The sequence below is a fragment of the Globicephala melas genome, chromosome X (genome assembly GCF_963455315.2).
Source record: "Globicephala melas chromosome X, mGloMel1.2, whole genome shotgun sequence".
Taxonomy (NCBI): Eukaryota; Metazoa; Chordata; class Mammalia; order Artiodactyla; family Delphinidae; genus Globicephala; species Globicephala melas.
In genome coordinates this window covers 105,776,908-105,803,144 of record NC_083335.1, presented here as the reverse complement: position 1 = coordinate 105,803,144, position 26,237 = coordinate 105,776,908, and the positions used below count along the sequence as shown (strand labels likewise).

General features: G+C 41.5%; 1 protein-coding gene across 2 annotated transcripts in view; it reads left to right on the top strand.

The window, feature by feature from the left end:
• PDK3 (pyruvate dehydrogenase kinase 3) overlaps positions 1-26,237 on the top strand; it is a 128,132-nt gene that overhangs the window by 35,531 nt on the left and 66,364 nt on the right. The window contains exon 1 of one of the 2 annotated variants that reach the window (XM_030851299.2): positions 15,601-15,914. The exons of the other annotated variant lie outside the window; for it this stretch is intronic. Coding sequence (XP_030707159.1) covers positions 15,809-15,914 — 106 coding nt within the window. The 5' untranslated portion in view covers positions 15,601-15,808. Of the gene's footprint in view, positions 1-15,600; positions 15,915-26,237 lie in introns of those variants that run through there. 2 annotated transcript variants of the gene reach the window in all.

Genomic DNA, 26,237 nt, shown 5'->3' with positions numbered 1-26,237 from the left:
ATCGATGGTACAGAGCCTATGGGAAATTAGTCGTGTTCCCCAATATCACTTTAGGATTACCATAATGTTTCTTTTTCTGTCATTAATTTGTTGAGGGATGCTGGATAAATCTCTCTGACTGCATTCTTCAGTTTTTAAAACTGAATTAAATATTAAATATTAATATTTGAAGTTATATGAACTAAAGAAAGAATATGACTATATCTTTTTTAGGAATGAAATATTAGAGCTTATTTCAGTGTAAAAGCAATGTATATATAGAGAAAACTAGAAGAATTCAGAAAAGAAGAAAAGCATCTCTATTGCTCACGCATAAAGAAAACAGCATTACATTGGTTTAGTTTCTTTCAATCTTTCTATGTACAGGTTTTGTTTTCATAAAAACATTATCATCATAGCATAAGCACATTCCATGTCATTATCTTTCATTGGAATCAGACACCATCTTAACAGCAACATGAAATTCCAGTGAGTAGGTAATCCATAGGTTACTCCTCTAGTTCCCTATGTTCAGACACTTTTCCCCTATTTTTGCTGTTATAAATAATGCCCAGCAGGATTTAATTTGTATTACAGTATGTTTCCCCAGTTTTCCCCCGGCAATTGTTAATCCTCATGCATGATGGGTTGGGTGGATCCCATGCTACAAAAATAACGGGCTTCTCTACATCTCTTCCACACCTATTGAGTGCCTGGTCTGTGCTGGGCATGTCCAGGGAGCCACAGATGATTACAGCATCTATCTGCAGGGAGCTTGGCACGTAGAAGAGGAACACAGACCTGTAATCCGTAAATAACAGCAACCTAGTAAGAGTTCTACACAGGGTTTGAGAGCTCTCCCAGGGTATAGTGAGAGCCCACAGGAGCAAGTCTCTAACTTTAGCTAGTGAAGGGTTTTGGAAGCATGAGTAAGACTTTTCCAGACAGCACAGATAAAGAAAATAAGGAAATAGATCAGGGCAGAGTGATAGCAATGGGAGGAGGGCAGCAATTTTTGACCGGGTGGATAGGGGAGACCTCTCTGAAGAGGTAACATTTGAACTGAGACCTGAACGACAAGGACTTTCCAGCCATTCAAGGACCTGGTGGAAGAGTGCTTACGGCAAAGGAACAAGCACCAAAGAGACTTAAGTTATCTTGGCTTGTTCAAGGAAGAGCATGATGGGAATGACATGAGTGAAAGGGAGAGTAGTTGACATCAGGCAACGGGAGAGGAAACTAAAATGGGTTGAAGAAAAAGCTTGTAGGGCCGGTGTGAGAGCTCAGCTGATACTGGAGAACACAAATCAGGAGTGTTACCAATGCATAAAGTTGCATGACTTTTACAATGCTGCTTAGTAGCAGTAGAAGTAGAGAGGGCAGATGGTCGGATTGATATATGGTTGGAGGTTGCAGAACAAGTGTAACAAAAAAGATAGTGGGGCAAAGGAGTGAAATCTAGTGGGAGTGGAGGGCTTACAGTGTTGTGATCTAAGGGCTAGGCTGGATGAGAGTGGAAGATGGGAAAGTTGGCAAGAGGCAAGTGTGACAAACGGAGAAAGCAGAAGCCTGGCAATTGGAGGTCTTCGAGGGTTCACAGAGCATATGTGATAGAAACAAGGCAGAGAGAGAGCTAGAAAGACAAAGAGTTTTACCCTGAGAATAGAATAGTGGAGTTTAAGAAAGAAGAGTTCAAACAGCTTTGGGTGCTTTCAAGGTCCATTAAAATGGAGTTAATGGTTGAAGAAGTAATCAGGGAAGTGTGAAGTGTGGTGTAAGATAGGGTGTTGGGACATCATCAAATTAAACACTTTTGTGCTTCAAAGGTCGTCATCAGGAAGGTGAAAAGACAACTCAGAATGGGAGGGAATTTTTGCAAATGATGTGATAAGGGACTTGTATCTAAAAAATATGAAGAACTCTTACAATTCAATAATAAAAAGATAACTAACCCAATTAAAAGATAGGCAAGGAATTTGAATAGATATTTCTCCAAAGACAATATACAAATGGCCAATAAGCACATGAAACGATGTTCAACATCATTAGCCATCGAGGAAATGCAAACCAAAACCACAATGCGATACTACTTCACACCCACTGGAATGCTTATAACCAAATAACCAGATAATGAACAAGTGTTGGCAAAATATGGGGAAATTGGAACCCTCACACACTGGTGAGAATGTAAAAGTGTGGCTGCTTCAGAAAATAGTTTGGCGGTTCCTAAAAATGTTAAAATTAGAGTTAGCATGTGACCCAGCAATTTCACTCCTAGGTGTATACCCAAGAGAAATAAAAGGATAGGTCCATACAAAAACTTGTACACAAATGTTCATAGCAGCATTACTTAATAGCCCAAAGTGGAAACAACCCAAATGTCCATCAGCTGACAAATGGATACACATAATGTTGTATATAGCCATACAATACTGTAACGTGGATGACCCTTGCAAACATTACACTAAGTGGACGGACACAGTCACAAAAGACCACATATTATATGATATGTGATTCTGTTTACATAAAATGTCCGGAACAGGCAAATCTATAGACACAGAAAGTAGATTTGAGGTTGCTGAAAGTAGATTAGGGGTTGGGGATAATGGGGAGTGGCCAGCATTTTCTTAATGAAATAGAACAGAATAGAATGTATCTTTACATCTCAGCTCAGGTACCATTTCCTCAGAAAGTCTTCCCTTATTAGGTCAAATCCTCCTCCCTCGGAGCCTTTGTAGCACCAAGCACAGCTGAAAGTTTGCATTTATTTGCGTGATGATTGGATGGATGTTGAGATCACAGGATGTGGATACAAATCCATTGCATCTCCTGTACCTAGCACAGTGTCTGGCACAGAGCAGATGATGTGTAAATCTCTGTTGAAAGAAGGAAGTTGGTAAGTTGGGGGCCAAAGGTCTAGATGAAAAGAACAGAGTAATCTAGAGCGAAAGGGATAAAATTGGGGATGTAGATGAGGTCTCTAAAATAAAGGTCTCTAAGACAATGTTTCTCAAACTGGGGGTTACAACATATTAGTGAGTTTGTGAAAATGATATACTAAGTTGTGGTCTGCATTTCTAAAAATGAAATAGACTAGAAAGTATCAGAGTATTTTTCACATACCAAGAGTAAAAGTTTTCGTGAAACTTTTGTTTCAGTTATATCCATATATATGCATATGTGTATTATATCAAGACATTACTGCGAGTTGTAATTTAAAAATTTAAGAGACACTTCTGTACTATACAGTTAGTTCAAACATTTGTGACTGTAATTCTTTTCTGAAGCATTGATCATTCCAGTGGGTTGAGAATCATAGACTGTGACCATAGACCTTTGATAGTTGGTACTAGTAATAGCACAGCATTTTTAAAAAGTCATTTGTTAAGTATAAATTAAACATTAACTTCTCAAGTATAAATTGAATGTTAGTGGAATTTCTTAAGTACAAATAATCATTAATTTAATTTCTTAAGAACAAATTAAACAATGGTTGCAATCCATATTAAATTATTATTCAGTCTCTAAAATGTATGAACAGTGATGATTCTTTCTACTCATATATGATTAAGAAACCCAGGAAGCCAATGTTTAGTGATGTGGTAAAGCACACGTCCTTAATTTAATTTTTTTTGTAGTGAGTTACTTCAAGACAGTTTAATTCTAAGATTTCTTTCAGTGTTAGCAACATATCAAATGAGCCTAACAGTTCTTTCATGTGGGAAGTGTGTGTGGTGGAAAGCACAGGGGCTCTGGAGCCAGTCAGGTCTGCAAGGAATCCCAGCTTAGTCACTTAATAGCTGTTTGACATTTGACAAATTGGTATGCTGGGGTCTTGGCCTCCTTGTCTGTAAAACAGAGAAAATAATATTAGATGAAACCTTATGAAATTGCCTCTTGTAGAGGTCAAAACTGGTCAGCTATCAGCAATTTCATATAGCTTCCCTAATGATTACCTTTCACGGTGCTTGTGAGGATCAAACAAGATAATATTTGCTTAATACCTGGCACAATTCTTATTAGATGTCAGTATCCCCTGTGATAAAGGTGAAAACTATTACCATCGATGTTTAATTATCTCTTTCAAATTGGCAGCATATCCATGGGTCCACTGCACCTCGTATACTTACTGAAGTTGTACCTTGCCTTGGTCCAGGAACAAGTTAAGGAGACTCTTTTGCACACAGTTGGTACTAAATAGATATTTGGATGCGAGTGAATTAATGTTTCTGTTTCGTTTTGGCTCTTCGGTTATTTATGGGCCATCATTTTGTATCTTGCTAGAATCTGATGGAACGCTACAGAGCCCAGTTTGGACTGATCTTTTTGAAAAGAGTTTGTACCGAAGTCTTCTTTTGTACTTCTATGTCAGGTTCTTTCTTGCAAGCCAGCCCCATGCAGTGGCATCTGGTGAATGTTTCACAGTAGGCTCTCTGGGGGGGAGGACGTGGGTGTGAGGGCAGACCTGATTTGTAGCGATTGCCAGTTTCCATGGTGTGACTACTTCCATCGCTGCTGATTTCTGGCTACCAACATGACATCACCAAATGCAGAGTTGGGAAGAGCTGAGTGCAGTGAACTCTTCCGAGCTAGAACCAGTTGGCTCCAGCACGCCTGCTGGCCCCCAAACGCATGAAACCCCACCTGAGGGCAGTGCTCTATAGACAGGAACTGATTGTGTTTGTAAGATATCTGATTTATATTTATGTCGCTAATAAAGACTTTTCAGAGTTACTGAACATTTTGGAAAAACAACTAAACAGAATAAATGCAAAAATGGAACAAAACAATAATTACAATAGTTATTGCTGTCCTAGTTCTGTAGGACACCTTCTCATTAAATTGCTTTTCTTGATGAGACCACCTGCAGGGTTTTGCTCTTTTTTTTTTCCTTTGTCAACCTCTTATTTTAATGACTGAAATACTAAGTAAAGTGTTCCCAAGAGAAAAGTACTATGTAATTTTATTTATTGAATCTCTTGATGATCTTACTGACTCAGATGTTGGGAAACTCCTTTTTGGTGGGATTATAAAAGCAAAGATCAAATTTTTCAAAAAATGTGAAGGAATGTGAGTCACAAATGGAGGAATTTCTGAGGATATGGGTCCTTTTTTATCAATGATGTATTTTAAAAATGCTTCTGCAAATAAAATTTTTTACTCTAAATCAAGGATACTAAATGGGAGCTGGTATTGTCCAGGGGTCAGTGGGGGTGGATTTTAGAAATTGATGGTGGCGTGTTTTGATTGTCACAATGATTGGGAGGTACTATTGATATTTAAAGGGTGGTGCCCAGTGACGCTAGAATTAGAAATTGTTCCATGTTCCAAATGACCTTCAGATGTCCTGCTGAACCTTCATGTAGGTGAAAGTAAGCACCTAATTTTCCAAGAATGCAAGCACAGTATGAATTGAAGGATGCTTGCATTTAGTTTTGCTTAGACTTTTCCAAGAGTTGTTCATCATGTTGGGAAGTCATAGTCGCCATTTGAGTCGCCACTGAAGCACACCTGGGTCAGTCTGTGTCTTGAGCTGTCACTCACAGTGATGTTATGATTAATATAAGCGTCCGGCTATTTTATTTTGTCATCTAGTGTTGCCATGCCTGAGGGTTTACATTTTGAGGTGCATGCTATTTTATTATAAATGACTTTCCTTTTATTTCTCCTTTCTACTAGGTCATTATGTTGATTGTTTTTTACAATGATTGTAGAAGTATGTGGTATCACCTTTGAATTTCAAGTCAGTATAGGAGGACTGCTAACTAGAATTTATGTTATAAAAGGGATCATTGGCTCTGAAACCACTGATCTAAATAACTAATCCTTAGCATAATATGACAATACCATTTGTTTCTCAGGCTTCCAGCCTATCTGCCTACCTTGTGACATCAAAGAGTGGTGTATCATATTCCCTTGGCTTCAAGACTGTAAAAGATTGTTCACCTCTGCCCCAGTCGCTACCATTTGTGCTCTAAAATAGCAGTTTTATCCATTTTCTTTATCGGTGCTTACAGTTTTGTCATTTGTTCTTTGGAACATTTGGTGCCCTTTTGGAAAAGGGCGTAATCAAAAAGTCCAGTGGATCAAATCTTAAGGTGGTTGTAAAATGAAGTAAACCTAAATTTCCTTAGAGTTTAGAATTTTCCCTTGAGGAATTTGGCGATAAGCATTAACAAGCACATCTATTTCGTCTCGTGCAATACACATTGGCAATAAACACCCTGGTAAGAAAATAAGCAGTTAGAGCTATGCACACAGTAACAAAAAATAACTATATACTTTGGGCTGGATTCAAACTTGAACCTACAGATCATGTCAACACAGTGAAAGAGGAAAAAATGCATCATCGGTGAATAAACCTGTAATGAATATGCAGCGCTCACCTTTGGCAAGATTGCAGAGTGGCTGGCATTTGTTTCCAGCACTTTCATCTTTTTTCCTCAGCGCCCTTTTCTTCCCTCAGCTCCTCCCACAACTGCAAGCCTAAGGTTCTCGGTCTGCATGCAATTAGCAAGCTTTTTTGAGCTGCTTCTCCTGTAAGCCCGGCACCATGGTAGCTGTGATCAAATCCTTTTTTTTTTTTTTTTTTTTTGCGGTACGCGGGCCTCTCACTGTTGTGGCCTCTCCCATTGCGGAGCACAAGGCTCCGGACGCGCAGGCTCAGCGGCCATGGCGCACGGGCGCAGCCGCTCTGCGGCATGTGGGATCTTCCCGGACCGGGGCACGAACCCGTGTCCCCTGCATTGGCAGGCGGACTCTCAACCACTGCGCCACCAGGGAAGCCCCAAATCCTTTTCTGATTCGAAGGAATCTCACTGTCAGAAGGAAGGGGTTCTGATCAACTTTTTTTTTCTTACTAACTCTAGAATCTTTTTAAAGCAGATGGGTTCCTTTTAGAGATCAGGAGAGTTGTTACCTTAGGCATGGAGGAGTGACTGGGAAGGGGCATGAGGTCTTCCGGGGAACTGGTAATATTGTATTTCTGGTTTTTTGTTGTGGTAAAAAATACAGATCATAAAGTTTATCACCTAAACCGCTTCTAAGTGTACAGTTCAGTAGTGTGAAGTATCTTCACACAGTTGTAAAACAGATGTCCAGAACTTTTTCATCTTGCAAAACTGAAACTCTATAGCCATTAACAGATAACGTCCCATCTCCCCTGTCCCCAGTCCCTGGTAACCACCATTCTACTCCGTATTTATTTCTATGAATTTGACTACTCTAGATGCCTCCTATGAGTGGAATTACACAGTATTTATCCTTTCGTGGCTGGTTTATTTCATGTAGCATAGTGTCCTCAAGGCTTATCCATGTTGTAACATGTGACAGGATTTCCTTCCCAATGTTCTGTTTCTTGATCTGGGTGCTGGTTACCTGAGTATGTTCATTTGGGGAAAATTCATCCAGCTGTGCACTTATTAATTGGACACACTTCTGTTACACTTCCAAAACGGAGTTTATTTTTAAAAGGTAGCTGGAGATGAAATTTTAAAATCATTACTACCGTTTCTCCTAAGGTATTAGTAAGTTGTGTTACTGTTCCCCAGATACGGTTTAGAAGTCCCACTTGGAGAAGGCAAGCTTAATTCAAAGGAGTACTTGTTGAGGGTAGAGTATCAGAAGAAATGGATTCAGATAGGCTCTCTTCCAATCTCACCTGATGCGTGCGTGACTCTGAGGCCCTTTATACAGAAGCCTGGTGCTTCCCATCACAATTCAAAGCCACTTAAACTTAATACCCCCCAAAAAAGAGTAGAAGGTGAAGAAATAACTGTTCTCAAAGAGGGGAATGAAATTGCGAAGAAGGCCCATGAAAATAAAATTTTAGGAGAACATAACAAAGTTGGATGAAGAAAATCATGTAGGGTTGCCAGATCTACCAAAAAAAAAAAAAAAAAACCCCGATCAGTACAGGACATTCAGTGAGATTTGAATTTCACATAGTCAACAAATAAGTTTTTCAAGTATACGTATGTTCCAAATAGTACATGAGACATACTTGTACTCAGAAAAATTTATTTCTTGTTTGTCTGAAATTCAATTTTCACTGGACGTCCTGTATTTTACCTGGCAACCCTAGATGCCAGGGAAGCAGGAGGGAGATAAATCATAGGGAACATGAAAAATGTCTTTTCAATACAGGGAACCACCCCCAAACCAGATTCTCTGGCAAGAACCTATTATTAGTTAGCAGTCCCTGTCCTAAAAGAGGGAACAAACTTTCCACTGGGAGTCAGTTTGATTTTGCAATTAATAAAAAAGCAGGGGACTTTTCTTGAATGTCTTGATAGGGGTCCGGAGTTTAAATCAAATCCTGTTACATTCACTGGTTCCCAGAGAGCTGGGTGGCAGAAATGGCCTAGGATAATGGTGTGTGGGCTGCAGGCAGGATGGGCAAAGGACTTCTTCCGAAAGGCCTCGTGCCTGGTAGTGACTTGTGTTGTCAGTTTTCATCTGAAGAAGTCCTTTATGTGTAAGGATAAGGGTTGCCATTCAAAGCACTTTGTTAGTCCTGGTGGGGAAAACCAAATTCCTAAACACTCCACCCTCCCTTATTCATTAAAGCAAAACGTCCAGGATTCACTCAAGGTGAATGAGGACAGTTGCTCTGGAAGAGTCGGCCTTGTCACACGATTTCTGATTCCCTTTGAAGCCCTGCAGTTAAACCCCTTTAATTTGGAGTCACTAGAAGGGATGATCAGGCCGGATCAATGAAAGTTCTGTATAATGGGGATTAAATAATTAACAAAATGGCTCTAAACTGAGGTTTTGCATGGCCTATCTTAATAATTTATTTTAAAATCAAAAGTACAGTTGCATACAGTTAAAGGCAAATGTCCTTTAAACCGATTGCCCCTAGAAATAGGTAAACAATATGTTCTGTGATCTTTCTACACCATTAATTGCTTAGTAAGTTTTTCTCTCAGAGCATTTGAAGTAAACTTTGCCCTAGCTCAGGTCGAAGTATCAAGGGGCAGGCTGATTCTCAACCACTGCGCCACCAGGGAAGCCCTCCGTTGTCTTTTAGATTGGGGCTGATCAGCCACCCCTTTCTTTTGTCCGTCCAAGAGCAGCAAAAACAAAATCCAGATTTAATTTCTCAATAAGTTATCCTGCCACACTATCCCTGTACTTAAAATCTTTTCTGACCTCTTTTGGGGCAAGAGAAAGACCATCAAGACTGAAAACCCTCCTTAATTAGAAATGAAAGGACCAGGATAAATGGACTTCAAGAGGATCTGTGCCACCCAGAATAGTTTGTCGAAAGAATCAAGAATCTTGGCCCTTGAGAGGATAGAACTACTGCTTCAAATCACATACATATTTGATTCAAGATATAAATTTAGTAAAAGTTAAGTAGTTGTCACTCCTCTAGTTCACTCATCTTCACATTCTTACTTTCCACTTTTAAAATCAAAAGGTGGGCTAGTGAATCTTGGATGCAACCGAAATTTCCTTCGAGAGGTGAATGGATCAATAAACTAGGCTACATCCAGACAATGGAATTTTATTCAGACCTAAAAAGAAATGCGCTATCAAGCCACAAAAAGACATGGAGGAGTCTTAAGTGCACATTGTCAAGTGAAAGAAGCCAATCTGAAAGGCTGTATACTTTATGATTCCAATTATATGACATTCTGGAAAAGGCAAAACTATGGAGACAGTGAAAAGATCAGTGGTTGCCAGGGGTTGGGATGGGGAGGGATGCGTAGGCAGAGAACAGGGGATTTTTAGGGCAATACTTTTGTCCAAACCCATAGAATGTACAATACCAGGAGTGAACAGTAATGTAAACTATGGACTCTGGTTGATAATGATGTGTCAATGTAAGTTCACTGATTGGAGCAAAGGTACCATCTGGTGGGAGTTGATGGTGGGGGAGGCATAATTTTGCTATGAACCTAAAAATGCTTTTAAAAAAAAGTCTATTAAAAACAATTCATGCTGGTATTATGAAAGAACATAGAATTGAGAGTCAGGAGACCTGGATTCAAATCTGAACTGTCATTTACAAGCTGTGTAATCTTAAATTAGTTTAAGCTTTCTGTATCTTAGTTCACTCACCTATAAAATGAGGATAGTATTCATTCATCAGATTTACTGTGAAGAGACAACATAGGTAATTTCACAGAGCACACAGTAGGTGCTCAAAAAATGTTAGTCGAGAGTGAAGAGAGAGGGGAGGAAAAGGCAGGGAGACCAGGATTTCATAAAGTCAAGTGATGGTGGAGGCGTTTTATAACAAGATCCAGCGACCGGTGATTGATGATGAGATAGTCAGGGGTTATTTTTTTTCCTCATCTGTTCCAGTCCACTTTGGATTTTGGCTTTATCAAAATGTTATTTAATGAAGTGTACATTATTGTTTGAATTACTCAGAACGCTACCCTTGCCTTTGTTCTCCATTGAGAGCTGCTCAGAAGGAATGCGATTTGGGGTAGGTTTGTTTTGTGTGTGTGTGGTACGCGGGCCTCTCACTGTTGCGGCCTCTCCCGTTGCTGAGCACAGGCTCCGGACGCGCAGGCTCAGCGGCCATGGCTCACGGGCCCAGCCGCTCCGCGGCATGTGGGATCATCCGGGGCACGAACCCGTGTCCCCTGCATCGGCAGGCGGACTCTCAACCACTGCGCCACCAGGGAAGCCCTGGGGTAGGTTTTGATGTTATTTTTTTGATGTTATTATTTTGATGTTATTATTGTCGGTTTTCATTTATTTAAAAAAATATTTGTTGTGAACCTAAATAGTGACTGGTACATATGCTGCACACTGAGGATGAAGCAGTGAATAAGCCAGACCTGGGCCCAGTGGTCACAGGGCTGATGTCTAGTGCCGAAGACAGGCATTAATCAAATGATAACGAAGTGTTTTGAGTGTTACAGTGGGAGGAACAGAGTCAGGAAACCATATAGCAAGGGGAATGAATAGCGTTTATGAGGGGGGAAGGCCTCCCTTGATGTCTAAGTGTTGACCGTGCTGAGGTCTGAGGCATTAACAAGAAGGAATAGGGTGCTGCTCTAGAGTGCATAGTACAGGAAACTGGTTCTCACACTTAAAAAAATTTTTTTATTGGAGAATAGTCAATTTACAATGTTGCATTAGTTTCAGGTGTACAGTAAAGTGATTCAGTTATACATATATTCATTCTTTTTAAGATTCTTTTCTCATGTAGGTTATCACAGAATATTGAGTAGAGTTAGAGTTCCCTGTGCTATACAGTCAGTCCTTGTTGGTTATCTATCTTACATATAGTTACGGTTAGTATGTTCATCCCAAGCTCCTGATTCATCCCCCCCCGCAACGTTTTCCCTTTGGTAACCATAAGTTTGTTTTCGATATCTGTAAGTCTATTTCTGTTTTGTAAATAAGTTCATTTGTATCTTTTAAAACAAAATTAGATTCCACATATGAGTGATATCATATATTTGTCTTTCTCTTAGTATGATAATCTCTAGGTCCATCCATTGGTTCTCTCACTTGAGCATGCGTCAGAATCACCTGGAGGGCTTGTAGATTAGTTAACTATTAGTGCATAACAAATTATCCAAAAAGTTAGCAGCTGGAAACAACAAGCATTTATTACAGCAAACTGTGAGCATTTCTCAGCTAAGCATCCAGGAACTGCTTAGCTGAGTGGTTGTGGCTTGGGGTCTCTCCCGAGGTTACAGTCAAGGTGCTGAGCAGGGAAAAGATCTGCTTCCAAAGGGATTTCCTTCCAAGCTCACTCTTGTGAGCTTCTCCACAGGGCTGCCTTGCAGGCTGGCAGGTGGCTTTTGAGAGAGGAAGAGAGAGACACAGACACAGAGACAGAGGAAGGGGGAGAGACAAAACCCTAACATGAAAGCCACAGTCTTTTTTTAAATGTTGACATTAGTATTAGTAGTGGTAGTAGTAGTAGTAATTCATATCCTTTAAATGTTCAATAGTTATCCCATGGTTATAAAATATTTTCATTGCTATCTTAAATATTTTCTTTATATTATTTGAATATATTTGATTTTACATTTTGGAACCAAAAGGTACTGCTTTTTTTCCAGTTTCATTGAGATATAATTGACATAAATAACATTGTATAAATTTAAGGTGTACACTAAAATGATTGATATATGTATATATTGTGAAATGATTACCACAGTAAATTTAGTTCACATCCATAGACTCACATAGTTACAAATTTTTTTCCTTGTGATGAGAATTTTTAATATCTGCTCTCTTAGCGACTTTCAAAACTCCCAGTTATAAGATAAATAAGTTCTGATGTAACGTATAATGTGATGACTATAGTCATCAATAGTGTACTGTATAATTGACTTGATTTTTTTAAGAACACTTTTAGATTTACAGCAAAATTGCGAGGACAGCACCCAAAGTTCCCATATGTCGCATATCCAGTTTCCCCTACTGGTAACATTTTGCATTAGTATGGTACATTTATTACAATTCATAAACATATGTTAATACATTATTATTAAACAAATTTGGTCCAGAGTCCTTCCTTTATGCCAAATTCCTTAGTTTTTACCTTAGTGTCCTTTTATCTGTTCCAGAATCCCATCCAGGATAGCACATGATATTTAGTTGTCATGTCTACTTAGGCTTCTCTTGGCTGTGACAGTTTTTCTTATTTTCCTTGTTGTTTTTGTTTGTTTGTTTTTTATAAATTTATTTTTATTTATTATTTTTGGCTGTGTTGGGTCTTCGTCGCTGCACACAGGCTTTCTCTAGTTGCGGCGAGCTGGGGCTACTCTTCGTTGTGGTGCACGGGCTTCTCATTGCGGTGGCCTCTCTTGTCGCGGAGCGCGGGCTCTGGAGCGCATGGGCTTCAGTAGATGCGGCGTGTGGGCTCAGTAGTTGTGGCTTGTGGGCTCTAGAGTGCAGGCTCGGTAGTTGTGGCGCACGGGCTTAGTTGCTCTGCGGCATGTGGGATCTTCCCGGACCAGGGCTCCAACCCGTGTCTCCTGCATTGGCAGGCAGATTCTTAACCACTGCACCACCAGGGAAGCCCATTTTCCTTGTTTTAAATGACCTTGATAGTTTTGAGGAGTATTGGTTAGGTAGGACAGAAGTTGTTTTATAAACTAATCTTCGAAGTGAGATCTCATCACTTTTGGCCATCCTGTATTTGGTAGAAGTGAGTACTACTTCTAGTCCATACTCAAGGGGAGAATAATTAAGCACCATCTCTTGAGGGGAGGAATATCAAAGAATTTGTGGCCATATCTTTGAAACCCCCATAAGCTTATTAAAACAGAGTGCCAGGCCCCACCCCCAGCGTTTCTGATTCAGTAGGTGTGGGGTGGGGTCCAAGAGTTTGCATTTCTAACAAGTTCCCAGGTGACACTCCTGCTGCTGGACAAGGGATCTCACTTTGAGAGCCACTGGGAGCAGGGCTTGGGCAAGACCTTGGTGTGTACAAATAATTGAAAAAAGTTCATCAAGATCTATTTATTTCTCTCAAGATCCTTCTTTTATAACTACAACCAGCACTGAAATCAACCCACTGGTTTAGCTTCTGGATTTTGCCAGTTAACATGAAACTTTTAGCTTAAATAAATAAATAGTTGGATAAAAGAGGTACAACCATATCTTGTGTTTGTATTAAATATTTATTTCATTTGATTGTCACAAATGCCAGGGAGAGAAATCAGGTAGCCCCGTCTGACATAAGAAGTCACAGACACAGAAAGGCTAAGTGACTTGTCTAAGGTCACACAGCTAGTTAATAAAAGAACCAAGCTTAGGACTGGGTCATTTGAGCCCTGGACCAGCACAATTTCTATTATACCAGGCTCTATCATATTGTTCCCAACTTCTAAGACTTTGCCACCTTTTGGAGAAAGATTAATAAAACTAGGCACATGACAATTCAGTAAATCAGAATACATAGATTTAAAGTAGCATTTTGTTCAGTAAAAAAGGAAGGAGTGAAACAAGTCTTTCCAAGCTCAGAAAGATCAGCAGCGATTTGCAGCTTAGGTTGGGAAAAACCCCTCTCCATCGATATTCAACTTCTTCCTGCTCATCGACTCCCACAACTGCCACCAAGTACAACATGCTTCCTGGTAGCACCCGAGAAAGTCACTGGAGGAGTCACAGGCCACAGGTCTTTTCGTCTGCCCATGCACACCAACACGATTGCTTAGCTCTTCTGGCAGAGCTCTTGGTTAAAGAGGTTGTTGGTATGTTTGTTCAGCTTTTTGTTTTGAAAAGACATGGTAGTCTACATACCATACCACCACCAAGATGACCAAGATGTACTTGAAAATCTAGAAGTGAGGGAGGACCAGTGGATGTCTTTGAGTGTATGTATTACTTTTCTCTTTAAGTTCAGAGTAGAGGTGCAAGCATTAAGCAAAGAACTGGGTGCACAGAGACCCAATGAAGGCACAAAAGCTAAATAGCTACACACCAATAATCTTACTCACTGAGAAAACCAGTCCAATCAGACCAAAGCAGTGGTTTCCAGTTACATTTTTACCTTTCCTCAGAGAACATTCTACCTTTCATTTAGTTGATGTTTATACGTTGCCAAAAATAAAGCAAGGTTTGGTGGAAATAGTTAAAGCAAGCTGTACTTCATACCTTCACATTAGGAAATAATGATTGCATATATTGAGCCCTGAGGTCAAGTTCACTCTTATACAAACAATGCCTAACCTAGTGTAAGTGTAATACATAGTGTAAGCACAGACTCCTGTCCAGAAGTAGTGGTGCTGGTGGTGGTGAGGCATGAAAAAGAGTCAGGGGGCTGTCCTATGGTGGTGGTGGAGGTGAGGGGGTATGAAAGACAGTGCCTAAGACCTTAAATTTGATCCTTTCCGATGGTAGCGGTTGGGGGGGGTGACATGAAACAAAGAGACAGTGACCTTACAATTAATCCTGCCCAGTGGTGTTAGGGGGAGTTCACGGGGAGGGGGCGAGAGGGGGAGGGACTAAATGAAGTGCCATTGACCTTATAACTGACCCCGTTCAATGGTGGTGATGGCGGTGGTGGCATGAAACAGTCAGTGACGTAACAATTAATCTTGCCCAAAGGAGTTGGCCCAGGCGGGTGGGGGGGGGGTGGCTATGAAACAGAGAGTGACATTACAGTGAATCCCGTCCAGTGGTGAGGGGCAGGCAGGAATCCGAACCAGTGAGTTTATTTTTGCCCAACGGTGGTGGCTGTGGTGGAGGGCATGAAGCAGCCAGTGTAGTTAAGTGGTAAACAGAAGATTTAATAGTGTCAAGACGCAACAAATACCCTGAAGTGTAACAGTCAGCTGATCCAGGGAAGGCCTCCCGGAAGAGGTGCCTTCGGTGGAGAGGGGCCTTGAGCAGCGCTTCGGATCGGATTCCGGGCGAGGGCGCCGGATCTCCTCCCAGTCCCCTTGTACCTCCGCCACCTTTCGGCCGCGGAGGACGTAGCCCGGGACGGGACAGGGTGTAGATGCACTTGCTGGGCCTGTCTGGGTCCCGGGAGCGAAGGAGGGGGGCGCCCCCGGCTGCACTCCGGCAAAAGAAAGCGAGGGCGGCAGCGGCCAATCAGCAGCCAGCGCGTGCGGCCGCACGCCCCTCGCGCCCCCCGCGCGCCGCGTACGTACGGCGGCTGGCTCCGCCCCCGTGGGCGGGGCCTGGGGAAGCCGCGGGCGGGCGGGCGGCCGGCCGGGGCACGGGAGCTGCTGGTGGTGCTGCTGGTGGTGCTGCGGCGGCTGCACCCGCGTCGCCGAGGCCGAGACGGAGGCCAGGGTGCGCGCTTGGCGAACTTGCCTAATCCGCGCGGCTCGGCTCCACCGGCCTTTGCGGCCGCTTGAGCGTCTTGACTGGTCTCTGCGTTGCCCCGACGAGGATGCGGCTGTTCCGGTGGCTGCTGAAGCAGCCGGTGCCCAAGCAGATTGAGCGCTATTCCCGCTTCTCGCCATCGCCGCTCTCCATCAAGCAGTTCCTGGACTTCGGTAAGTGCGGGGCCGCGGGTCGCCACGGTCCCCACGGCCCCGGGGTGTGGGGCCGCTGCCTTCTGGGCCCGCCGCCGCAGGTCTCCGCCGCCTCCGGGCAAAGTCCATTGGAACCGCGGGCGGGGCTCCGGGGTGCCGGGGGGCTCGGATTTCGGGGCGCAGAGGGGCATGGCCTGTCACCCGCACACCCGCCGTGGGCTTACCCGGAGACACAGAAACCGCATCTGAGGAGCCTCATTCCGGGCGGGACTCTCCAAAGCTGCCGTCGTTAGCTTCAAATCTACTTGACACAGACCTCACCGCCCTTAAAACTTCGGAGCGGAGTGTGGGTGGCTTTTGAACGTTTTTGTATTTAGATTCTTTTTTTTTTTTGGATTGGGTAAGAGCTGTTTAGAAACACTTTGAGGTCGAATAAATTATGCAATGGCATTTTGTTCCTTTTCTGCTCTTAAGGTGCTCCTGTCTGGCCGGAGCGCCAGGACTCGAACTGCTGTCTCGTTCGTGCAGTGTTAAAGCAGTTAGAGGCCTGGACTGCAAAAGCCTTAGATGCTGGGAGGAGCGGACGTGTGGGCTCCTAGCGTCAGAGCAGGGTCTCGTGCCAGCACCTTTCGCCGCGCCTCTCCTTCTGTGTCCCACCTTCTCCCCTGTCCGGCGGGACGGTGGGCAGCTTCCACGAATTGAGGTGGGAGCGCAGAAGACCCGGCCCCCACCCTGCCTGAGGCCTAGCTGAGATGGGACTAGATTCCACGACCTTCTGTTAACTGGATCGTGTTTCCCCAGAGTGGTGCCGTTTCAAGCGCGGAGGGAATCCTCTAAGTTGGGTGAATGTGAGGCAGCTGGTTGTGGAACACCTGAAAGTATTAAAACAGAAGTGCGCACCCAGCTATCAGGAGGGAACGCGGCATCCTGGAAGGAAAAGAAAATGGAGCAGCAAAGATGTTCTAAGCTCTCGAGGGAAAATAATGGGGCGGCTGGTCGTTTAATGACTTTTAAGTAAATGTCAAAAGATGGTGTCAGGTAGGCATAAAAACCTAAGTGCAAAGTAGGTAGCACATTCGGAGAAGACCCAGTAAGCACCATGTGATGTTGTCCATACTTAAGTTAGGATAAAAAGAGAGGAATAGGTTAAAGTTGAGACCAAATTAAATTTTAAGAAACCAGTTTGCCAGCGAATGATGAGGAAAGTCAGGGTTCAGTGACATGTTGATCTTTGTATCTTAAACTTCAGTCCCAGAAGCTTTTCAGTAGTTTTACTTTACCATCTGTGGCCACTTGTGAGAATTTTAGAGGTTTGAGGCAGCCCCCAGACTTCAGAGTTTAGAAAGAAAATGTCGCTGTTGCTATAAATAGCAACATTCTGTCCCTGATTTATGGTTTAGAGAGATTCTGAAGGTATCGACTTTTCATTGGGGTAAACTGAGACAGGTTAATTCACAGTAAAAGGAACAGAAAGAATCCAGAGACTCCCAGTTCCTTCCTTCCACCCTCAAAGTTGAAGTGATAGCTCTCATAGCTTGGCGAAATTTTGGTTGATTTATTTCTATAGCAGCTAATATCTACCATGTTAATAGGTGTCTTGGCAGAGATGTTATTTGAGTAGGAAAACCACAGTGGGGCATAGTGGTATCGTGGAAAACCCGTGGGACCATTATCTGGAAAGAAATGTTCTAATTCTTGCTCTGCCACTGACTCAGGAGCCTGGCCTTGGCTAAGTGACTGAACCTCACTGGGGTTCATTGTCCCCGTCAATAAAACACGTGGATTGTATAAGGTCATCTCTAAAGCACAGTTCCCAAACTGTGTGATCCTAATTTCCAAGGAAAAGGGATGAGCTTTTTAAAAGAAAACTACCAAATCTTTGGATAGGTATTTCCCGTAAAAGCCTTCTGACCTATTTTGGGAAGAGTGGAGGGGATACTCTAATCTAGGATAATGGAAGAAGCCTAATAATTGAAGTCTTTTCCTTATAAGGAAGCTCGCAGAAGAGCTATATATAATTGTAGTGGAATGTGCTAGAAACTCAAGGCTCATTTGTAATGCCCAGAGACGAATCAGGTGGCAGGCAGTCTATCTTTAATGCCAACAACTAGAAGAGGGTTGTCACACAAAGGCCATTTCGACTTCTCCCTTTCTCTCGGTTCTTCCAGCTCTGGATAGAAGTCCGATTTTGGCAAGTGGTGCGGGAGTTTGAGAATTTAGCAAGGATGTGGGGATATTTTTAAGGTGAGAAGGAAGAAGAGTAAAGAGGCTTTATGCCCCTGAATGATTGGAGAACACTGCAGGGGAGGGCCACCTCCAGTGCTTACAGGCCCTGAGTGGGAGCAGCAGATGACTACACGAAGCCAGCTTGGGGTGGGGGGCCGTGGCAGCCCCGTCCACCCCGTCTATGCTGGCTCCGGAGGGGCAAGCTGACCGGCGCTGATTCAGTATACTTTCAAGACCTAAGGCTCAAACAGAACAGACGCGTGAACTATGCTGACCCACAGACTGCCACTTCGTGACGTTCTCCCTGGCTACTTTGCAAACGGGACCGAAGTTTTGGACTAGAATACCTGGACAGGGACCAGAGAAAGAATATCCACGGAATTTCACGTTTACAGTATTTGTTAGAACCGCATCAACAAATTGTGGTTTCTGTGGGCACTGAAGCAGCTTTCTTTCGCGAATGTATCCCCACTAGTAAATGAGATGATCTTCCTTGTTTAAGAGGGAAGGCTAAAACTGTGTGTTACTCCAGAAGCAGTGACTTTATTTGAAATGAGGCCTGCTCAATCTCAGCACTCTTGACTTTCTGGGGCAGGTCATTGTTCGGTGGAGGAGGGGTGCTGTCCTGTGCGTTGTGGGAGGTTTACGAAAGCAGCACCCCTGGTCTCTCCGCACTAGATGCCAGCAGCACACCCCGCCCCCCCCCGCACTCCCTCCACACATGAGTTGTGACAACCAAACATGTTTCCAGACACTGCCATGTCCCCCAGGGGAGCAAAATGCGTCACCCTCTGTTGAAGACTACTGCTGTAAAGCATTTAGATGCCTGCATGGTCTTCATGCCTGTGCCCCAGTCCTCCAGACTTTACTATAAATGTTCTGGGGGGGCTGGGCATTGTTATTTTTGGTTGTTCTTAAGCATAACCAGGGTTGAGAACCACTAATTAGATGATCTTCTGGATCTAGAGTTGTCCCCCTTTCATCCGTGGGCCGTATTTCTCTATGCCCTTTAAAATAAGAAGAGTTTTCTTGAGCTCAATCTTTACTTGAAACATGGCCTTGCACACAGTTAGCAAGTTTAACAAGAATAGCAAGCGTTCTAAATGGATCATGAGTTTATAAGGGCAGTAGTGCGTTGTGAAAGGTGAGATTTAAAAAAAAAGAGATTCTTTTTGGCCTGAGATTATAGTTACATGGTTCCAAATTCAAAAGGTACGAAAGGACATAGAAAAGTCAGCTTCCTACTTTTGTCCACTAGCCTCCCCATTTTAAAATAAACGGCAACTTGTAATACTTTTGTCCGTACCTTTTTAAACTTCATTCCTTAGACAGCTTTCCATATCGTAACTGCAGAACTTCCTTTTTCTTTTTTATGGCTTCTGAGAATTTGTTTATATGAGTGTACTATATTCATTAGCCAACTCTCTGTTGACGGCTAGTAGGTTGTTTCCAATCTTTGCTGTGACAGCCTGTGCTACGCTGAATTACTGCATTCATCATTTCATGCGTGTGTGAGTATATATATAGGACAAATTCCTAAACATGGCATTTCTACACCAAAGGCTATGTGCATTTGAAATTTTGATAAATATTGTCAGATTGCCTTCCATCGAGGTTGTCTGTCTATCCTCTCACTAGAAGTTTCTGAGAGTACCTATTTTCCTACACTTTTACCACATTGTTGTCAAACTTTTGATAAGTGAAGAAGTGTATCTAGATAAAAGTTTTTTCTCCTTGAGGAAAGAAATTTTTTAAATTGAAGTATAGTTGATTTATAAGATTATATTAGTTTCAGGTGTACAGCATAGTGATTCAGTATTTTTACAGAGTAAAATATTTTAACTTTAGCTTTTTATTATGGAAAATTTGAAGCATATACAGTACTAGAGAGAATAGTTTGATGAAATCCTGGGTTCATTATATTGATCTGCACGTGCTGTTTGTCTGTGGATGTTGTGTGTATGTGCAGTCTGTTAGATTTTCTTATCAATGTCATGCTTGTTTCAGAAGAAATACATTTTTTCCTGCACTAAGACCAGTTTATCTTTTGAACTATGTGTTCTTCAAAGATCTGGTAGAATCCACCCATGAAACCTTTTAAACCTAGTGTGTCTTGGGGACTGTTGCTTTTTGACAGGTTTCTCTAGTCTGTGGTATTGATCTGGATAGATTTTCTATCTCTTCTAGAATCCATTTTGATGTATTTCTCTAGAAAATTATCCTAGTCATCAAGGTTTTAAAGCCAGTTTGCAAACTGAGATAGTAATTAGTCTTAATTTTCTCTGTGGCTGATCCTCCTTTATTCCTTCTATATTCTCCCCCTCTTTTGTGATTAGATTAGTTGTTGGTTTATATGATTGGATTCACTTATTAGCTTTATGACTTTTGTTTTCTAGTTCATTAATGTCTACTTTGATTTTATTAATTCCCCCTCATGTGCTCAGTGTTATTTTTTTTCTTTTTGAATGGCAAAATTCATTTCTTCTTTGCTTATTTCAGTATTTAAGGCTACAGGCATTCCTCTGAACACTGCTTTAGCAGCTGATGTGTATAGTGTTTGATGCTTTTTCTCCCCAGCTCTTCTGCATCTTCAGGTTTTTATTCTTACGTGAACTAAGACTTGAGTTTTATTTTATTTTATTTTTTATAAATTTATTTATTTATTGGCTGCGTTGGGCCTTCATTGCTGCGTGCGGGCTTTCTGTAGTTGCGGCAAGCGGGGGGCTACGCTTTGTGTGGCACGCGGGCTTCTCACTGCGGTGGCTTCTCTTGTTGCGGAGCACGGGCTCTAGGCGCACGGGCTTCAGTAGTTGTGGCACACGGGCTCAGTAGTTGTGGCACGCGGGCTCAGTAGTTGTGGCTCGCGGGCTGTGGAGCACAGGCTCAGTAGTTGTGGCACATGGGCTTAGCTGCTCTGTGGCATGTGGGATCTTCCCAGACCAGGGCTCGAACCTGTGTCCCCAGCATTGGCAGGTGCCTCCCAACCACTGCGCCACCAGGGAAGCCCAAGACTTGAGTTTTTAAATTTCCAGTAGAAGTGCACCCTGTGTTTTAATTTTGTTGATTTTTACTTTTGCTGCATTGTGATCAGAGAATGTTATCGGAATCATTTCTTTAATTTATTGATGTTTGCTTTGTAGTCCAATCTGTGTTCATTTCCTGTCACTGTTCCTTGGGCAGCAAAAAGAAGGTTATGTTCTCTTCTCAGGTTACAGAGCTTCATATATCAAATCTACCATATTAATTATTTTATTTGAGTTTTCTATACCTTTGCTTTTTTTAATCTACTGGATCTGTCATGGGTCAAAAGAAGTTCAGGTCTCCTAATAATCCGATTCTGTTTCTCCAGTTATTGCCTATGGTTTTTGCTTTGTGCCTGTTAATGTTGCATTTGCTGCTTAGACATCCTTAACTGTCATTTCGAGATGCACGCTTTAGGGTACAGAGTGCTGCCCTTTGACTAGTTCAGTGCTTTTTGGCCTGGATTCATCCTTACGTGACATTGAGATCCGGAGCCCTATCTGCCTCTTGTTTTCATTTTCTGCTAGAGCATTTCTGAATTTCTTGAAATGTAGTATAAAGCTGGGTTTTGCTTTTGTGAGTCAAACTTTTTCTTTTATGTGGTTAAGTTTAACCAGTTTATATTATTGATATGACAGATCTGTCATCTGTAACGATAAACATCTATAATTTTCTTTCACTTTATGTCTTTAATACCTGTAATTTTTCTACCATATTATATATCTTGTTTTGTTTTGTTATATTTCTTTCAGTAATTAGGTTGGAATTTTTGGTTCCAGGGATTATCTTTCTACTGATTTATTTAGACTTTCTTTGTCCAGTATGGTCACCACTAGCCAGCTGAACCTATTGAGCCCTTGAAATGTGGCTGTTGTGACTGAGAAACTGAATTGATTTAATTTACAGTTAAACTTAAAAGTGACACTTGATTCAGTTAATTGGAAAACTTTTAAGTATGTTTAGAACAGTTTGGATATGTGAATCTACCTTAACTGTAAATTTGATGAAATCTAATTATAGGCCAATTATTTCTGTTAGAAATTTAGCTTTTGAATTGAGATGTAAGTATGACACACTGGATTTCAAAGACTTAATATAAAAATACTAAACTATCTCAGTATGTTTCTGTATTGATTCCACGTTGAAATGGTAATTTGGGGGGTATGTTGCATTAAATTAAACATCAAAAATTTCACCTGTTTCTTTTTATGTTCATATGGCTGCTAGGAAGTTTAAAATTACGTGTGTGGCTCACAGGTTTCTATTGGACAATGATATATTAACTCCTTATAAGGAGTAATAGAAATATCACATTTTAATGTTCAGAATAAACATTTATTGATTTTATTTCTCAGTTTAACTTTTACTCTTTTTTTCCTGTAAACCTGTTGCTCTCAGGAGTTTTGGACCAATTAACTGTCTTTGAATGGCAGTTAACGTTACCGTGGTTCTTTGTGATGTTTGCAAAAGCTTGAGGTCTTTCTGTTAAGTGGTTGTTAAGAATTTAAAGTTCTCTTAGTGATGTAAGAAAAGGAGAACTTGGACTGTATGACATAACTTAAAGATAGAACCTTCTGAATCTTGAATGAGTTCATAGGAAATGATTCACAGTTTCATCTGGACATGCTTTTCATCTTTCAGCTTTACCCTGTCCACTTCGGGTTCCTTCATTAATCACTCTGATCCGCTCCCTACAGACTGACTTTCTGTTTTATTCCCCAGTTGCTTTGCACTCATCTTTTGCACAGCTGCACTTGTATTAAACATATTTGCTCCTGGCTCCTGTTCTTTGATTTTATTCTAAACTGTCTCTTTCCAGAGGGTAGGCACTCACCTGTTCTTTGTACCCTTTTCACAGCTTCCTCGGCTGTTTGCTTTCTGCCCAGAGTGGGCGCTTCATAAGTGGTGATTATTGACTCCATTTAAAGGTTGTTAAACATTATGTCACTTTAATTTAGTCAGTTGTTATATAGGTCTAAACTTCTGTAATGTCCCCACATTTAAATATAGCATCTCTGAAATAAAACCACCAGAAGATACGTTGTCTGACAATAGGTTGTCTGACAGCTCTGTCTTCTTTTCACAGAAAAGATTTCTGTCATAATTACACTGGTTCTCTGAACCTTGGAGCCTTTAGCTATTAGAAGGAAGCAACCAGTTTCCCTGTTTTTACTCTTCTTGAGGTTTGAAGGCCCAGCTGCCCTCTGTTTTCCTTTAGAAAGTATTTTAAGATTCCAGTATCCACTGCGAAGTTGACTTTGGTTGCAAATGACTGCTCTTCGGAAAGCCTTGAGTTTGTAAGTCACGCTTCTTAAAGCCTGATTACTACTGGGGAGAAGAGTGGTTTTGTTTCTGGAGAAAATGAGGAGAGTTTTTGGGTTTTGTTTTTTTTTAATTGTGTTAGGAAAAGAGAGAAGCAGTAGCATTTTGTTTCTGAGTGTGTACATTTTGTACCTTTACATATATGTACATGACACACCTTTTCTGTAAGAGATGGTGTTCTTCTGTGAGGAGTTGCCAAGAATTAGACTAATCTGTTTAGAGACAGAAGCTAATGATTCAGAATTAAAGGGGAAGAGTACAATTTCATTTAGGGTAAAGATATCTAACGTGGCTTAATGCACCTTGATCAATATTTAAATTTAAAGAAAGAATTGGCCTTTTGGGCCCTAAAGATCTGATATGACTGGATTTCAACATAACCTGGTTTATCAGGCTCTGAGCGTTTAAGGTGTAGTTCCAGCTTTGTTCGTTCTCTCGGCAGTTTTGTGTGCTTCTGAAGGGGAGACATGGCCACACGTCCTGACCTCTTGATGACTGAGTGGTTTCGTCCCATTAAACTTTGGGAAGTTGATCAGATTGTTGGCAAGATTTGAGAAACCATGGTCTTATTACTGGATGGAATCAGAAAATATCACCATAAATTTTCATAAAATGAAATTCTATTACTTTACTTCCAAGATTATCTGATTTACTTCCATGATTATCTGATTCCAGAGTTGGACAAATCCTTTTTTTTTTTTGAATGCCATGGTCTAAGACAGGTCATCGAACTATAGCCCGAGGGCCAGCCACCTGTCTTTGTGTTACAATTAACAGGCTGTATTTTTAAGAGTAGTTTTAGGTTCACAGCAAATACGGGCAGAAAGTACAGGGAACTCCCATACACCAGTGTGGGACATTTGTTACAGCTGATGAACCCACACTGATCCATCATTATCACCCAAAGTTGATAGTTTCTGTTAGCGTTCAGTCTTTGTGTTGCATGTGCTCTGGGTTTTGCCAGCACCTATTTTTGTAAATAAAGTTTTATTGGACCACAGCCATGCCCATTCATTACATAGCGTATGTGGCTTCTGTACCGCTGCAACAGCAGGGTTGAGTAGTTGCCACAGAGACGATTTGGCCCACAAAGCCAAAATGTTTACCATCTGGCCCTTTACAGAAAGTTTGGACCTCTAGTCTGAGACAGTTTGGCTCCCTGTTAAAGAAGTGTGCAGTGATCGCTGTTAATTGGCATTTCAATGATAAAGCTTTGTTTGTCCGGCATGCTAGTAACAGTAAAACTTGGCTATCTGGAGTGTGACTTTTGGGGTAGCTAGGACTCTTCCAGGTGATCGGTGGCTTACCTATAGGGTATGTGCCCCTGTGTGGAATTAACATGTGAAAGGCTTGGAGGGATTTTATAGCTTTAATCTCTAGGGCTGTCACCAAAGTTTAAGTGTACCGGTTTCTCCACAGCCCTGCCAAAATGAGGTTTTATGACTTCAATTGTATAGTAGGTAACATAGAAGCTAAAAGTTTTATCTTTTCCCCTTGTGGGTTTATTTTGTGCATTTTGGTGTGTGTGAAGTGCCCTTGACCATTTAGTAACTGGACTCGGGAGTTTTAATCATTTGCGTGCACTCCCTGTGTCTACTTGGCATAGTAAGCTATTGTGCTGTATATCTATTGTTTCCTCTTGTGCTCCCTTCTTTGGTAAAGTAATTATCAAAGTATACAACTAAAGGCGTTCGGAAAGAATATCACCTCTAATTCTTCCATCCATTTTTTGGTGATAGCGTTACATCTTTTGCCCATATATTCACATATGTTGACACTGATTATTGGTTTCCTTTTCATTTAGTGCACAGTCTGAGTTTTAATATACCCAGTCATTTGCAATGCTTTTATCATGGTCAGATTTATCACCTAGAGCAGTATGTAAACTGTCACTAAATCCCTCTGGAATTTGTTGCCATCTCTGTTGGGACGTTTGCAGTCAACTCACTTTTACTCTGTTCTGCTGTCCATGTGCACAGCAGCAACTATTAAGACCTCCCGTCTTTCTGTCTTGTTGCTGCTTTATCACAAAGTTCACAGAATAGTTTATATTTGTGGATTCTCTCTGAAAGGACAACTTTTCTGATTTCGACTAAATATCATACGCTAACTTTTGCCTTGTGATTTCTGTGAAAATTTGGTGACGGCAGCTCCTTATTTAGTAGTTTAGATGTTTAGAAATTCTCGCTGTTCTTGCCCACTTATTCTTCTTGGTAAATTAGCTAAACTTATAGAAAATGTGCTAAGGGAACTGTGGATGGGGTACCTGGCGTTTATTGAAACTAGCCTGGAAGCATCTTCAGGTAGCCCGTTTCACCATATTTGTGGCAGAGCTGGGTTTGATTGCCCTTCATATCCCTCGAGGAGAACTCCTTTCCTAGTCATTGTCTCATCTTGACTGAGATTATTCTTGCTGCTCTAATGAATGGCACAAAAATTACAGCAAACTATTTATTATATATTACACAGGTCGATATTTACATTCCCTGTGATTGAATATTTGGGGTTCTAACTTGGTAGATTATTTCCCTAAGCATCACCCAAGCAGTTGTGATTTTATTTTCAGTCTTAGACTTGACCTCTGATTCCACTCAACCATTTGTGTTGTACGAGTGTTTCTTTCTTACTAGGGCATGGAAGTCAGTATATAATAGTTTCACTGTTGGGAATAAATTGCTACGTATCTCTTAACATTTTCTCAAAGCATGAAGTTAAGTATTCCCATGTGTTGTTGGCCGGAAGACAGTAGGGCCCTTTGAAACATGTAACATACAT